The following is a 16,352-nucleotide window of genomic DNA, read 5'->3' on the forward strand; positions in this document are numbered from 1 at the left end:
GAACCTTCTTAAACTGCTTCACTCCTCCCTCTATTTATTCTGTCGGTTGAACCCATTCATTGCCTGAACTACTTCCTTCACCTTAATTCAAACTTAAATTTGAGTACTAGAAAGATACATTTTAGTCTAAAGTTTGAGAAGTTTGAGAAATGAATTGTAAATGGTCTCTTTGTTAAATTGACCATTTAGGCAACTTTGGCCTTGCTCGTTGTACCCTTAACAAGTTGTGATCTTATTCGAACCATATCTCTGCATAATTGTTGCATATGGTAAGTCATTATTTGTTGTAACAAACACAAAAGAAGAAAGATCTCCTTCGGTGGTCTCTTGAGTCCAATCGAAGAATAGACATTGATTATTGAAAGAATAACGCAACGAATGAAACTGGGTACCAATCGAGTCAAACACACGTGACTTTTGACTTTTCTCTTTATACCCTAAAAATGGGAGGATAGAGAAAGCAATGATCACTTACATTTTTTTTTTTTGTTTCTATATGTATTTATTATACTTTTAATTGATGACAGACCTGACTTTTATGAATAAAGTCTTGAAAATTTAAGGTCAAAGGGGTAAAATAGTTCATAAATTTTGTATTTGGTCAAAAATACTTTTAATTTTAAAAAATTTCATTAATATTCCTTAATTTTTTTAAAAAATTAAACAATACGGTTAACATTAGTATAATATCTAAAAAATACTAAGAAGCATTAACACCCGCTAACCTTTTTAACAAAAGTTTTAAATTTTTTTTTTTTAAATTTAAGGGTATTAATTTTATTTTTAAAAGTTTATGCGTATATTTTTAAATGGGTATATTTTCAAACACTTAAAAATTTAAAATGCATTTTGAAATTTTTTTTTAAGTTTAACGCTAAAAGTTAAAAGGAGTTAGTTGTAACATTTGAAGGATTATTTTAATGAATATCTATTTAAAATACATTCCATTTTTTTAATTTTAGTCTATTGTTATCAATTTTTTTTAAGTAGAGGAAAAAATTATATATATATATATATATATATATATATATAAATAAATAAATAAAATATTAAAATATTTTTATTCAATCACTTTAAAGTGGATCTTTATTTTCTAAAAGTAAAATTTAAATTAACATATTTTAATGTACTTTTTATTTTAAAATCCTTTTTCCAAAATTTATTTCCAACAGACTGTTCGAAAGGATAAAAAAAGAGGAGGAGGTGAATGAAAGATAATAAATCAAAAAAAAAAAAAAAGTGTAATTTCAGGGACGAAGGAAGGAAGTAAAAACTGGAAAAAGGGAAAGATTGTATTTGCACATTGTTCTTCTTCAAGCACGCGTCACAGGGATCAACTTGATTTTCTCCCTCAAATTCTGCTCAGAATCCATTCCCAATTTCTCTATTGCTCTTTGTTTTCATGAGAATTCGATTCCACGCGCCACTGGAATGAGCTTATCTCTCTTATCCCCTGCCCTGCCCTGCCCTGCCAGAAGTTTCGTCGGCAGTGGCTGATTAGAGAACCCACTCACAGGTGTTCGATCTCACTCTTCGGTTTTTGTCTACTGGGATTCTTGTAGCTGGAGCAAAGAATAGGAAGCTTGGGCCAAGGAATTTCTGCTTGGGTGTCCACTAAGATACTGTAAGTCTTCAATACTGAAATTATGGCCGAACTTTGCAGTTCATTTCCTGAATCTTGATATATTGAATGTTTAGAGATCGGGAAACAGCTTCCACACTGGGGTTTTCTTTAGCTTTTTGGTTACTGATTCTAATTTATGTCTTTATGAATTGCTGGTAATTCAAGATTTCGTGACATTTTTGCTTAGATTAAAGGCAGCCCAAGTTTGGAAAAAAAGAATGGTTGAAATCATGCCCTAGATTATGTGGAGAATTGTAAAACTCAGTCGACTTTGACGACTTGTACTTCTATATTTTCTGGAAGCGTACGTACCATGATATTTTCTTCAGCCCTGTAGATTAGTGTCTAGAATCTACTTTCGGAATTTAGAGTGATATGGTTTCCTTCTATTCCAGCAGAAACAAAATATTTCTAGGAACAGGCGAAATTGACATGCTGGATGTTGCTTCCGGTTGGTGGATTAGGTATGAATACCTCTATGGATGATATGAACTTGATTCAGCAGGCACAGAGGCATCACTTGGTAGTTCGAGAGATTGGCGAAGAGATTGATTTGGAAATTGGACCTGGAGATGATGATCCATCATATGCTAGCACTCCTATAATTGGTGGACCTGCACGAGAACCATCTTCTGAAGATCACGACGAGAGTAAGCATGTGGTATTGGTTTCTCAACTTTCCAATGACGACCAAGATATGTCAAAGACCCAACCATCCAAAAGGAAGAAGAAGGTTGTGAAAAGGTGGAGAGAGGAATGGGCTGATACGTATAAGTGGGCTTATGTTGATGTGAAGGATGGAACTGCCAGGATTTTTTGCTCTGTTTGTAAGGAGTATGGCAGGAAGCACAGGAGAAATCCTTATGGAAATGAAGGCAGCCGAAATATGCAGATGAGTGCACTTGAAGAACACAATAACAGTCTACTTCATAAAGAGGCTCTTCGACTGCAGATGGCCTCCAAGGACAAGATTATTGTTGATAAACCAATATATGTAAAAGGTAGGGTTTTTCACATTTTTTATGTTCTTTACGTCATTTCTCCCCAATCTTTCGGTGAAATTAGGTTTTCAACTTTGGAGGCCACTGTTCTAAAGAGAAAAAAGATAACATTCTTGAAACTTCATGTTGACCCATTTTACTAATGATAAAATTAACATTTTGAAGATTGGTGCTTGTGTGTGCTTTTTACCATTCTCGTACTTGCATTAAATAAATATGAAGCTTTTTTGTAATATTTTCTTACATTTGTCTTTTTATGGTCATTATCTGCTAATGAAGCTATCATGTCAAAATCTGCTGGATCGATCATTGAAGCTGCACTAAAAAGGGATCCTCACGAAGTTGAGTTCATACAAGCAGTACAAGAAACAGTTCATGCCTTAGAACGGGTTATTGCCAAAAATTCTCAGTAAGTTTACCTTGAATATATAATTTTGTGATGCTCCATTATTTACTATTAAAGAGCTGGAAATGATAAGTCTTATTATTTCAGCTATGTGAACATTATGGAGCGCTTGTTAGAACCTGAGCGCATGGTTCTTTTCCGAGTTCCATGGGTGGATGACAGAGGTGAGACACAAGTCAATCGAGGCTTTCGAGTTCAATTTAACCAGGCTTTGGGACCTTGTAGGGGTGGTCTTCGTTTTCATCCATCTATGAACTTAAGTATCACCAAGTTTCTTGGTTTTGAACAGGTAGCGAATTGGATACAGTTATTCTTTTCCTATTTGAAAAAGGGGTACTCTGTTGTTAAATGTCACATTGTCAGTATAGATCTGGTCTAATTTTCTTATAAATGGGTAAAGGCTGATTATATTTACTTGGGGTTACTGCAATTTCTTTGACGTAAAATTTGATTTGATGTCTTGACGCGCCTGTGGCCAGGTTTTAGGGAGTAGTGGTTTTTGATGGTGTATTGCAAATTAGTCAATAAAGTTTCCTTTTGTTGAAGGAAATTTTAGAACAAGGGCTGCTGGTCGTTTCTAAAAGGCATGAGGAAATGTAACATAATCATATCCTAGTTGATTACCTTCTTGTAAATTTTATATGGATTTAAGGTTGTCAGCTCCCTTGTGTGTGTGTTGGGGGGTGGGGGTAAAAAGAAATACTTCTGTTAAAAAACAAATACTGCCATAAAGCTAACAATAAATCCTCTTTTGGACAAAAATCAACCAATTGGGTAAAAACTCTCCTCACATAGGGTGATGCTCTCCACTGGAACGTACTACATTCTTGTTCTTGTCTTCTATCATCTTGATCTTTTATTCAATATGAAGTAAAACAGCTCACCATCCTAAGATAGAATGACAATTGAAATCCTAACAGATTTATCATACATGTTCATCCTACAGAGGCAGGCATCCCAACTATCTTTCCCCAGCCTGGTGTTATTTGTGCGAAACTGAGGAGACTTAGTAAACCGTTTCTATGCTTAATCCTATGCAGCATGGTTTTGGAAATCTTTGCTAAATTCTCTCTTGTGGAAATAAACCATTCTTAAACGTGTCAAATCATTCTAGTTATTCTGTCAAGAAAGAATTTAATCTTTTTCGCTAATTCTTACGATAACTTTTTCATTGGACCCTTCGGCTCAAGAGAAAAAGAAGAATTTATTTAGGAGAAGAGAGGCCTTTTGGGGATAATGCAGTTTCCTTTCTTTCCTTGGTGCAAGCTCTACGATATCTATATATATTTTGTAGCTACAACGTCATTTCTTTATATGTTAATTGGAATTCTTTTTATAACTTGACACAGTGGGACCTCCCTAATTTTTCTAAAAGATCTTTAACGAATTTTGTTTCTTACAAAATCTTTGGTCCCTCGACAGACATTAAAAAATGCATTATCACCGTACAAATTAGGAGGGGCAGCAGGTGGAAGTGATTTTGACCCGAAGGGAAAAAGTGATAATGAGGTAAACTGTATACTGTTATATGATGTCCTCTATTTCTAACATTTCTACAAATTGTAAAAGCCTCTTATAACTCAGCAGATTATGCGCTTTTGTCAAAGTTTCATAAACGAGATATATCGGTACTTGGGCCCTGATAAGGTAAATGGAGAAAATTGGCCTTTTATTCTTTGAATATCTATGTAAATTTTCAGGTTCAAGGTTCAGCATATAATGTGATGTGCTAAGTTGTAATTCTTTTCAGGACCTTCCTTCTGAGGAGATGGGAGTTGGTACTCGAGAAATGGGATATCTTTTTGGACAATATAGACGGTTAGCAGGTCATTTCGAGGTACTTTAAAACTCTTATGTACCTAAAAAACATTTTTTCATCTGATGTCAATAATGGAATATAGAAGGCAAAAACAGCGTGATTATCTTGTTCCCTGCTTTACACTTTATTATTCTGAAACTTAAAGGAAGTGGTGTATTGGGATAAAATTTGAGAAAGATTATTCAGCCAGAAAAGTGTAGTTTGATGATGGGCTCATAAAATCATTTTATGACCTGTTATGGACTTGATACCCATGAGCATAACCTGCTCAACAACTCATCATATATTGCAGATTACACTGTGAATGAATTTCATTTTAAGATATATAGCTGTCCTTGAAAAGAAACCTAAGATATCTGTTATGGATTCTTACTCATGCAGGGAAGTTTTACAGGGCCAAGGATATTTTGGTCTGGTTCTAGCCTCCGAACAGAAGCTACTGGATATGGCCTGGTAATTAACATTATATCTTTTGGATACTCTATCTATATGGTGGCCAGGTTTCAATAGGTTCAGATATAGCCTGATCTTGGCTTCTTAGATGGGTTGAAGTATCTCTAAACACTTAAAGTTCGTTTATGTATTGTTTTTGACAATTTTCTCATGCACATGCAGGTTTTCTTTGCACAGCTTATACTAGCAGACATGAATAAAGAACTCAAGGGATTAAGGTTTAATACCCATCACTAGATTCTCTCATTAGAATCTAGGAGTTATTTTACTACTTAGTATAGAAGTACTTCATTTAGTGGCTCATTTATGCCGGTGTTAAATGTATTTGTCATGCATTTTGGCTTTTTAGAGTTCTATCTTCATAAAATTAAGCAGTGCCTCGAAGCTTTATCTTTGATGTAAAATCCTCTTACAAATTTTTACTCCAGATGTGTTGTAAGCGGTTCTGGGAAGATTGCGATGCATGTTCTTGAAAAGCTTATTGCTTATGGTGCCCTCCCCATCACTGTCTCAGGTGATTCTCAAATATTTCTTTGAACCACGACCTACATAATGAGGTAGAAAGCACTGTAGTACCTTTCCTCTAGCTTTGTAGGTCTTCCTCATTTTCATTTCCAAGTTTTCACAACTAGGTGAAGGAACTGTTCTTCCTTCTTAAGTTCTTTTTTGGCAAGAAGAAATTTAAGAGGCTTTGTGCATTAATTTTCGGCTCTTGCATGATGGAGAAGGCTCTTGTATTTTTTATTTGAAGATTAGTATGTACTGCTAGTTAGCATGAGTTGTGTGGATGTCTCTAATTATTTTTTGTTTTTTGTTTTTTTGTTTTTTTGTTTTAATTATGTCTTTCTTTCATTTTAAAGCGTCATCTAACTGTGTGCATTGCATTCAGCCAAAATATTTACAGAAAGCGTCACATAATGGAGACATTGGACTTTCTGCTAAACATGTTTTAAAATCCACAACATTGACTTGATTTTGTTGTTAAACTATGCAGGAGCTGTAAGTTTCTACATCGATACTTAGCCTTCCAGTGGATTAGTCATCATACTTATGTTCTTAATTATGCTGTGATTTAAAGTTTCACCGGGATATTTGTTTTTTTTTTAATGGTCTCTAAACATAATTTCTTAGAGTTGGATTCCCAGCAACATAGCGACATCCACGGTTCTATCTGAGTTAGATTTGTTTGAATATTCTAATAGATTGATAATTAGATGAAAAGAGAAGTTTCTTTCTCGTCTTATATTAGCTACAACTTAAAATAGAATCAGTTTCGAAATTAAAGGTCTTGCTGTTTCTTGGTATTTGCAACTGCTATGAAGAGAACATATAGCTTGTTCTTTTAACATGTTACAATCAAATATTTCTCAGATTCAAAGGGATATTTAGTGGACGAAGATGGATTTGACTACATGAAGATATCCTTTTTGAGAGACATCAAGGCTCAGCAGAGAAGTTTAAGGTGTGTTCTTACATTTACGCCATTTTGTTTCAACATTTTTTTGCTATCATTTTAGTAGCTCATATTCTATATTGTGCAATGTGGTTTGCTCAGGGACTATTCGAAGACTTATGCTCGATCTAAGTATTACGATGAAGCTAAACCTTGGAATGAAAGGTGTGATGTTGCGTTTCCTTGTGCTTACCATAATGAAATTGATCAAGCCGATGCCATAAACCTGATTAATTCTGGCTGTCGTATTCTAATAGAAGGTAGTAAACACTATTTTAGTTTTTATTTCCATGTCTCCCCATCTTTTTTTCAAATTTTATTTTTGTGCTTACTGATGGCCACTTGCTGGTGCCTTTTCCCCTAGGTTCAAATATGCCCTGTACTCCTGAGGCTGTTGACGTGCTGAGAAAAGCTAATATTCTCATTGCTCCTGCAATGGCTGCAGGTGCTGGAGGGGTGCGATTCACTTCATTCACTCTGTATATGATCATTGTGCTACAAATATCTAATAGGAACTAGTTTTTCTCACAAATAATAAATATAGATTTCTGTGCATTATTTGAGCTCAAAGTTGAGGTAATTCTTTTAAGAGAATTTTTTGGTTAAGGAAAAATTGTTTTGATTGATGTGGGTTTGATTGTCGACTCACTTTGAAATAGGAGAATGGTCTCTTCTGGGAGCTTCAAATAAGAAAGCCATTGATGCCTAAAAAAATTAAACTATGACCAGAATTTGGGGGCACTGGATGATAAGCTCTCATACCTTATGTTACATGGTTAAAATTACAAAATTCTCTTAAAACATTGCGAGGCAACTAATTTCTCTATGGTTCTTGAGATGATTTTGATCTTAAGCACTAGTTATGAAGTTTCACAATTTACCCTACTGTTTTAAGCGTCGCTGGTTTCCAAATACTGTCACCATGTTGAAGTGAATATCTTTAGAACACAAGGACACGGTTGTAAACAGATCTGTTTCAGTAATGTCGTTGTTGTCTTGAATATCATGTTTAGAATTAAAATTTGATGCACTGAAAGAATCTATGGTTCAATAATATGAAGAACTGGAATTAGCATTCATGATTAAACTCTTCGCATAACATTGGCCTTCCAAATATTCTAGTTTCAAATTTAGTTGCAATGCGTCAGACGTTTGATTCATAAGCTTAAGGAGAATTAATCTGTCAGGTGGTTCTGGATCTTTGAATTTTTCTTGCTTATTAAAAATTTAAGCTTATCTGGTTATTTTTGCTTCCTTGTTGCAGGTTGTTGCTGGAGAACTTGAATTAAACCATGCATGTAATCTGATGCATTGGTCCCCAGAGGACTTTGAATCTAAATTGCAGGTGAGGGTCATCTTTTAGCCTGTCTTCTAGTGAGATTATTCAATTAAGGGAAATACTTCTTGATTTCTTCTTTGCCAGATTCAATTATTCAACATTGTGCATGTTGTCAAACCTTCAAAGTACTTTCCTTTCTGAATTTCTAATCAGTGATGAGAACCACAACTGAAACGATGTACTCGATATGATCAATCTAACATGATGCCGGTACATTTAAGAATGTAAAATCTATTGATCTGATATTTTCTGCTGGATGGACTCTGCATGAATATACTGTTCTATGCTCATTCATCTAGAACTTGAATTTATTAATTTGAAAGATAAAAAAAAGGAGATTACGTTCACAATGTTGGTTGTCTGCGGATTTGAAAATTAATTTCGTAACCAACCATGTGAAGGTTATCATACCCATCATATGCTCGAGCTTGCAATTAAATTTCATATTTATTTTATTCTCCGGTTGTTGAAATCTTGTTTATGGTTTTCCCATCACTTTAACTTGCAGGAAGCTATGAAACAGACTTACCAGAGAGCCCTCAAGGCAGCAGCTGATTTTGGTTACCAAAAAGAGAGTCCTGAGTGAGTTCTAACTCCAATTCAGCTCCATAATGTGATTGCTAAAATGATTATCCGCTTTGAACTGTTGGTTTGATCGGGAGGGGAAGTAGTTAAGAACAATGAGAAGTAAAGAATAGGACCCAACAACCTCATTCACCATTTTTCGCTTGATTTCTTACTTTTCCCGCTGTTTATCTAAGCACACAAGTCGAGTATCTTGTGCTTGATTAAATATATGTGTATCTATATATTGATGAGGTTTGTTTTTCTGAAACCTTATGTGCTTTTCATCTGCTTGATAATAATAGGGCTCTTGTACACGGAGCAGTCATTTCTGCTTTTCTGACTGTTGCTCAAGCCATGACTGATCAAGGTTGTGTATGATAGACACTGAGCCCAAAAGATGCTTTCTTCTCCTGTGCCTAATACAAAGATGTCCCGCAGAAGTGCCCTCGATGGCGAGCCATGTATCGTACCACCACGGATTACAAGATCTGGTACTAAAATATACGACACCATTTTCTGGATCATATACACACCACGCCATACCCCTGGGATTCCAGAGGGCTCAAATTGTTGAAATTAAGATTCCAACTTGTTGTAAAGTACCATTGCAGCGTAGGGTAGGGAAAGGCCTCAAGATTTCTGAACTGTTCATTTGGCCAGTTATACTGCCTATATATATATATATATATATATATGTGTGTGTGTGTGTGTGTGTGGTTGTTACTCTCTTGTAATACATAGAGATGGGAAATAAAAGTTTATTCATCTTCATCAAGCTCTTCCTTGAAGGCTCTGCCTCTGTTGCTGTTTGAAATTTTTTCATGGTTCAATCTTTATGTCTGCTGGGTTGGTATGTTTATGATCGGATTAACATCACTACCACTTTTGAAGCCAAAACTACCTTAGTATTTATTTTTCATTATGAGAAATAATTAAAGAATAATTCCAAAAATAAAAAGGGGAAGAGAATGGTTGAAGAATATAATTAAAGGATATTGGTGCTTTCTAATTAATATTAATTTGAAGAATATTTTAATAATGTTACAAAAGAAAAGAAGAGGCATGATTATTGCTGCTGCTAAGATGCCACAGCCAATTCAAGTCTATCGTCATCGCTAGTATGTACACCACTCGTTTGGGCTTTTCGTTCAAGTATTATTGGTGCAATTGTCTTTTTTAAACTTTTCCATCAAAATCTATCGTTAACAGATATTGTCCTCCCTCCTTGGACTTTTCTTAAAAAAAGAATTGAATACGTTAAATGAACACGACTCTCTACCATGGTATGATATTGTTCACTCTGAGCATAAACTCTCGTAACTTTAATTTGGACTTTCCCAAAAAATCTCATACCAATGAAGATAGTATTCCTTAATTAGACAAATAATCTATTAAATACAAAATTAAGAGTTTAACCACTTTGCTACATAATTTGAACTAAGTTAACATGTTCAATTGAAGCGTGTGGTGCTCCAATTTGGGCCTGCAAATGGTATTCTGGAATTAGCGCCCATTACTTACAAAAGCACGAGCATCGATCTTGCCACTTTTTCTTTCGAACCGTTCTATTTTGGTACATAATTCGGAGTATACATAATCCCACACTACGTGAGTTTCTTTCCCAAGATAGCAAGTGCAGACACTCTGTTTTGATCCAAAACCCACACCACTCTGTCTCAGTCTCCCATATCTCTTCAGGAGAGTTGATAATCAAGGATCAGCAAACAATAAATATTCCCCGCGATTGCTAATCACTTCAACGTAACAAAATCAACAAACATAGTTTTCAATGTTTGATTAGTTCATTGTTTTCCTTAAAATACTGGTAGATCTTCTTCCCTGTCACCTACCCTTCAATCCAGGTTTCTTTCTATTTACTGTGATTCAATTGCTTTTTCTGGGTTTTTGATTGATTGCATGTACATCATTTGTTGTTTACTTTTCTTTTCCTTGGTTTTAGGTTTGGATTATATATGCATTTGTTTCTGAAAACGAGGTATTGGGAACCCTGGGTTTCCGGGGGCTGTTGAGATGGGCAGCTTTGATGGGTCTAATACCACTAAGGCCATTGATGCATCGGTTGGTAGTTTAGTTTGGGTCCGCCGCCGTAATGGGTCGTGGTGGCCTGGCCGGATTTTGGGTCTTGAAGAGCTGTCTGAGACCTGCTTGGTTTGCCCAAAATCAGGTACTCCGGTGAAGCTTCTTGGTCGTGAGGATGCAAGCATGTGAGTGCTTCTTTCTGAGTTCTTTTGAATTGTTGAGCATTTTTAGTTCACTTTATATGAACTTTCAGTTTCTTTGTACTGAATATCTATGTTTGTGGCTTAGGCTGGCTCAGTTTTGGTGTTAATGACTTGTGTGTGTTCAACCTTGTTAGCCTTAGTTGATCAGGTGGTGTTGTGCTTGAAACGCATCATGCCCTGAACAAAAGAATGAACTCCTTGTACACCTTTTGATTTGGATTGGTCTCTAATCAGTTGATACTCTTTGGTTTGTCATCATCGTTTGTAATATACGGTTACATGAATGCATAGAACTCCAGACGGGCGAACACGGGTCCCCACGAACGAGCGGAAATTATTAAAAAGAAGAAAAAAAATATTTGAACACTTCTGTTAGAGTTCAGTACCTGAGTAAAAACATTGGTAATGGGAAGAAATTGCATTTGGGAAGGATCAGTGATGGAGGGATTATGCTTAAGTTATTTTGCCTTCTATTGCATAGGATATGTAAATACCCGACTCTTGAAAGTTAAGCGCGAAATTGATGATTAGGAAAGATCTAGATTTTTTCCCCACCCATCCCTTTCCCTTCATTCCCCTTCCGCCTCCTAGTCAATTTAGTTCGTTCTTTTACTCTAGATTTCTTTTCGCGGGAGGCTTTAGTTCTCAATTATATAAATCTCTTCGTTTCGTTGTCAAAGCCTCTTCTCCCGTCCAAGCTCTCTTAATCAATCAAGCAAGCAATTTGAATAGGGATTATGAACAGGCCCTTATCTTAGCCTTACCCATTTGATTGGTTGTTCTAAAAGTCGAAGTCATTTCGTTAAGTCAAATTGAAAGGTCGGTTTTGTCGGTGAAAGAATGGAAAGGGGGATCAGACGAACTCGGCTAATTAAAAGCTAAAACGGTCAACAAACAAAACTTTAAACCTCAACTATCTCTTGGAAGTTAAGAATTCAGCTTCTAAACATGCGTTTGGGGTTAATATGATGATGAGACTAGGAGTAGTAGGCATTTCGATGATGGGGCTAATATTAAGAATGCAGCCTCAACCATCTCTTGCTTTCCTTGTTTCCTCTTTCTGAATTCATGACAACGATACTAAATTCTTTTGTTATGATCATGATACTGGCTTACATTTATGTACTAATTTCAACTATGTTGACAAATACCTTTTTATTGATATAGTGACTGGTATAATCTTGAAAAGTCTAAAAGAGTGAAGGCATTTCGATGCGGGGAATATGATGAGTTTATTGAGAAAGCCAAGGCTTCTGTGGCCATTGCAAGTAAAAAAGCAGTAAAATATGCTCGAAGGGAAGATGCAATTCTTCAAGCACTCGAGCTTGAGAGTGCTTGCTTTGGCAAGGATCCACTGGCCTTTAGTTGTAGAATGGATACCTCTGGCGAGCGTGGTATTTCTACCCGAAACACCGCACTCATGGCCAATTCTAGTGAAGTAGACTTGACTGATGATATGAGTGATTCAATGCCAGAATTATCTCAGTCAGGAATTTCTTTCGAAGAAAATTTGAGTTCTTCAATGGTCCGATCTAGTCAGAGTACGAGGAGAACTCCAAATGACTCTGAGGATGATGGAACGGAGGGTGTAAAGCGAATGAGAGGGCTCGAGGATTTTGGTGTAGGTGTAGTGTCAAAAAGAAAAGTTCACACTGGAGGCGTAGTTGAGCTGGTTCGAGAAGATAGTGATGTAAACCGTAATTTAAATACTCCCAATTGCTTGGCTTATGAACATCCTCCAGATGACAGCAAAATCAATTCATCCCTATTTAAAAGAAAGAGGTCTGAAGTGTCCGATGTTAATGAACTCTCGAAAAGGAAAAATCGACGTAGACCATTAACACAAGTTTTAGAAAGTACATCAATGTTATCTGTTTCTGTTGTTTGCAATGAACTTACCAATTCATGTGGTTCACCGATCGGAGGATCGTCAGATGGAAAGCTTTCTGAACTAGAATCTAACGAGTCAAAAAAGAGTTCCTCTGCAGCAACGAACAATAACTCGGACAGTACGGTAATGTCTTGTGAGAATATGACCCCTACAATTGCTCTTGATACTTCTCATTTTAATATCGAGGTGAAGGATAATGAAGTTTCAAGCGTTTCTGATCGAGCTGAGAATGATATTTCTGATCAATTATGTCACGTGTCATCCAGTGGGGACGGAAAAAATCCCGCAGGTATGTGTCATATGTCTTGCTTTATTGATATTGACCGGTTCCTAAACTTGTAAATATTTGGACTATTCTTGCTTTAAGATTTGCATATGGTGTATGGCTCGATAGGTTCGAACTTTATTCTAATCGAGCTTGATTGTTTTCTTCAGCTGTATGTCTTCCATCTTACGCTTCGTTATGCTTTTTCTCGATGTGTTGATGCGACAATCGTGCATTTTCCCCTTACTGGGTATTTTCTACTTCTGCCAGACCCAACATTTTCCCCTAGGTGTGCCGTTGGTGCGTCGGGAAGACGATCCAGCCGAAGTAGCCAAGCTGAACTCCTATGTGTAAGCAATGAACTAAATAATGAATCTGGGTCTACTAGTTCTGCTGTTGCTGATCCAGAGAGCAATATCAGTAAAACCATAGAGAAGGGCAGTTCAAAATGGCAGCATAAGGGGAAGAGGAATTCAAGACATACAAAGAAAACTCCTACAAATGAGACGGACGACAAGCAAAACACGTCCGGAGCAGCTAAGGAGCAGCTGGATGGATTCAACGTCGGATCTGACCAGAAACTTGCTGAAGATGGATCAAATGAGTTGGATTCTACTCCAAGGTTGCTCCCTTTTCGCCGATCCCGCCTTACGGTTCACTCAAAATATCAAAGGTCAGAATTTTCGTTTACAAAACTTGGCTGTAATGCTTCGCTATATGATGTTGAGGTTATGGTAAAAGCCAACTATAGGCCACAGCATGTTCCATTGGTTTCGTTAATGAGCGAGTTAAATTGTAAGGCAATTATCGGTCATCCGCTCACTATTGAGGTCCTGGAAGACGGTCACTGTGACGAACTTTCGAGCAGATCTGAACTTGAACCTCGGAGCGTGGAAAGTTCTCGTTCAGTGCAATCAAGTTCTTTGAAAGGAAAAACGTCGGGCAAGCGCCATGCCCGTGCATTTCAGCCACGCCCTTCAACAGGCAAAGCGTTGAAGACGAAGAATTCTGGACAACTATCAAAAAAGACCAGGAAACTGTCTTCACTGACTGTGGAGAAGCAGTTCGTAGATGAGAGCAAGTCCAAGGGTGCTTTTATAGCATGTATCCCCCTTAAGGTAGTATTCGGTCGTTTAAACGACGCAGTAGACGGTTCGGCAAGACCAAGAATTGGGGTTTAAGAATGATCGTGAGTGAATAAATAGTTTTGTGTTTGCTGAATTTGCATGTTTCTCCTTCAATAGTAAGAAATGTGGGTAGGAGAATGAATGAATGCTTTTGGTTTTGTATATATGTATTATCACCTGAGGAATGAAGATGGTAATGCCTAATTTGGAGAACGTTTCAATAATTTAGGATCCGTTTGATAACAATTTTGTTTTTGATTTCTCGTAGTATCATCTTATGTTGTTTCCATGTTCGATAGAAACAACGGCCTCATGATACTCGACATATATTATTATAAAGTTAAAAAAAAAATTAATTAAAAGTTAAAAAGCTTTCTTGAAATTTTTGGTGATTTTAACATTTTTATTCAATATATAAATAATTGTATTTTTCAAGTTATTCAATTTTGATATTTTTTTTTTCTTTTACAAAAAGGTAAATATTTGAATAATATTGTATCTATTTGGTCCTTTTAACTATAATCTTAAAAAAAATAAATAATAAATAATAAATAAATAATAAACTTTAGATTTATATTAATTAAATTTTTAATAAGAAATGAAAATATGATGGATGCCCTAAACCTAAGCCCATTGAAGTTCCGGGTAATTAGGGTTTAGTATAAAAGGTACGAAACTCCTTACGCATTACGCCCCATTTTTTGCCCATCGGAGCGTCTGTGAGACAAAACCCTAAAACAGATCAGGTCTTGTATTTCTCTCAACGATTTAGTTTCAATGTTTTTTCTTTTGTGTTCTCGCGCATATGTATGTTGTACTCAAGCTAGACTCACTACGAAGGTTTTTCTTTGATATGTTTCTATCGCGTTGCAGGCAGAGAAAGAGATGGCGGCGGTTTCAGGACAACTGGTTTGGGAGATTGTGAAGAGGAACAACTCGTTTTTGGTGAAGGAGTTTGGAAGGGGAACAGCTGGCGTTCAGTTCAGCAAAGAGTCCAACAATTTATACAATCTGAACTCCTACAAGCATTCTGGTAAGTCATCTTAAATTCTCTGATTAATGAGCCTTTCTTTTTTTTTTTCCATTTTAAAGGAAATGCTAGAGGATTAAGTTTGAAGAATTTTGCTTGATTGTCGAGTCGATTTAGAGGTAGGGTCACGAGTATATTATGTCGTCATTTGGAGGTTTGTGTATGATTGTTTGGTACTATTTAGTTGTGAAAATTTAAATAAATTGAGTGTTGTCTCCTTTGATTACCTGAAGTGCTGCAAATGACCGAAAATATGCTTGGTTTATTGTTTGGAATCTGGATCCTCTGGCCAATTGGCGGTTATCTGGATAAATGTGTGTATGCGCTTCATTTATTCTGGATTTTGGCTGGAGAGGGACCAGCATACTTGATTCATGCTATGTAAGCAATGTGAAATTGTTTCAATTATCATTCCGGTTACTACAGCATCCGCCGTGCATTTAAATAGAAATGAGTGAATGGTCATTGTGTCTGTTCAACTAATGGTATGGTTATTTCATTTGTTCTTTTGTTTATGTGTTCTCGAGACATTATTCAGTTCTTGGGATTACATGCTTGACATTTGATTCTACAGTTTCCTTGACTAAATCTTCCCATTGCTAATTTGTGAGCACTGTAAAAATATGTTCGAGTATTTGAATGCTTGGTTTTGTTCTTTCTTTGAACAGTAAAGTTTATTTATCTTATATATTTGATGTTGAGTAACATTTGAATTTGTTTTAGAAAGCTATTAGTTTATTAGTAGTGGTGAGAGAAGTTTCACTTTCTTCATTTGTTTTTTTTCTGTTAGATTGATGATAACATTACAAATAGTGAGTTCAGTTTATATATAGAGGTTCATTATGATTCTTTTGTTTTAGGCTTGGCCAACAAGAAAACTGTTACAATTCAACCTGGAGGCAAAGATCAGTCCGTTTTGCTTGCAACAACCAAGAGCAAGAAACAGAACAAACCTTCTTCATTGCTTCATAAATCTCTGTTGAAGAAAGAGTTCAGTAAGATGGCCAAAGCTGTAACAAACCAGGTACTTTAAGTTCAGGCATTTTAGTAGCGAACTTAATTATCTCGAGTACTTCTTCCTATCAAACGTAGTTTATGCAGTTGGAACAGTTGCATTAACAACCCTTCCCCCCC

The 16,352-nt window shown here is 36.1% G+C and overlaps 3 protein-coding genes across 8 annotated transcripts in view; all 3 read left to right on the forward strand.

Moving 5' to 3' along the window:
- The first annotated feature begins 1,241 nt into the window (after positions 1-1,241).
- Positions 1,242-9,341, forward strand: LOC111457758 (NADP-specific glutamate dehydrogenase-like). 6 transcript variants are annotated; one of them, XM_023100149.1, is made up of 17 exons: positions 1,242-1,624; positions 1,812-1,928; positions 2,020-2,625; positions 2,905-3,034; positions 3,119-3,320; positions 4,454-4,540; positions 4,619-4,678; positions 4,782-4,868; positions 5,232-5,303; positions 5,466-5,521; positions 5,732-5,817; positions 6,675-6,765; positions 6,859-7,016; positions 7,121-7,212; positions 8,021-8,101; positions 8,604-8,677; positions 8,965-9,341. In XM_023100149.1, the coding sequence occupies exons 3-17, from the start codon at positions 2,064-2,066 to the stop codon at positions 9,038-9,040; spliced, it is 1,914 nt and encodes a 637-aa protein (XP_022955917.1). In that variant the 5' UTR covers positions 1,242-1,624; positions 1,812-1,928; positions 2,020-2,063; the 3' UTR covers positions 9,041-9,341. The 6 variants fall into 6 exon arrangements, 5 of the variants coding, with proteins under 5 accessions (XP_022955917.1, XP_022955916.1, XP_022955919.1 ...); XM_023100148.1 differs by having other exon boundaries at positions 2,023-2,625; XM_023100151.1 differs by lacking the exon at positions 1,812-1,928 and having other exon boundaries at positions 1,242-1,628; positions 2,023-2,625.
- An 847-nt stretch (positions 9,342-10,188) lies between these two features.
- LOC111457936 (uncharacterized protein At1g51745-like) lies at positions 10,189-14,446 on the forward strand. Its single transcript, XM_023100387.1, has 4 exons — positions 10,189-10,524; positions 10,623-10,887; positions 12,073-13,085; positions 13,332-14,446. Exons 2-4 carry the CDS (start codon positions 10,694-10,696, stop codon positions 14,240-14,242), a joined length of 2,118 nt encoding a protein of 705 aa, XP_022956155.1. The 5' UTR covers positions 10,189-10,524; positions 10,623-10,693; the 3' UTR covers positions 14,243-14,446.
- A 347-nt stretch (positions 14,447-14,793) lies between these two features.
- Positions 14,794-16,352, forward strand: part of LOC111457983 (60S ribosomal protein L28-2-like) — a 2,885-nt gene continuing 1,326 nt past the window's right edge. The window contains exons 1-3 of the mRNA XM_023100455.1: positions 14,794-14,934; positions 15,062-15,221; positions 16,079-16,242. Of these exons, the coding sequence (XP_022956223.1) occupies positions 15,074-15,221; positions 16,079-16,242 (312 nt within the window). The 5' untranslated portion in view covers positions 14,794-14,934; positions 15,062-15,073. The remainder of the gene's footprint in view (positions 14,935-15,061; positions 15,222-16,078; positions 16,243-16,352) is intronic.

This window comes from Cucurbita moschata, unplaced genomic scaffold, assembly GCF_002738365.1.
Source record: "Cucurbita moschata cultivar Rifu unplaced genomic scaffold, Cmos_1.0 Cmo_Scf00020, whole genome shotgun sequence".
NCBI lineage: Eukaryota > Viridiplantae > Streptophyta > Magnoliopsida > Cucurbitales > Cucurbitaceae > Cucurbita > Cucurbita moschata.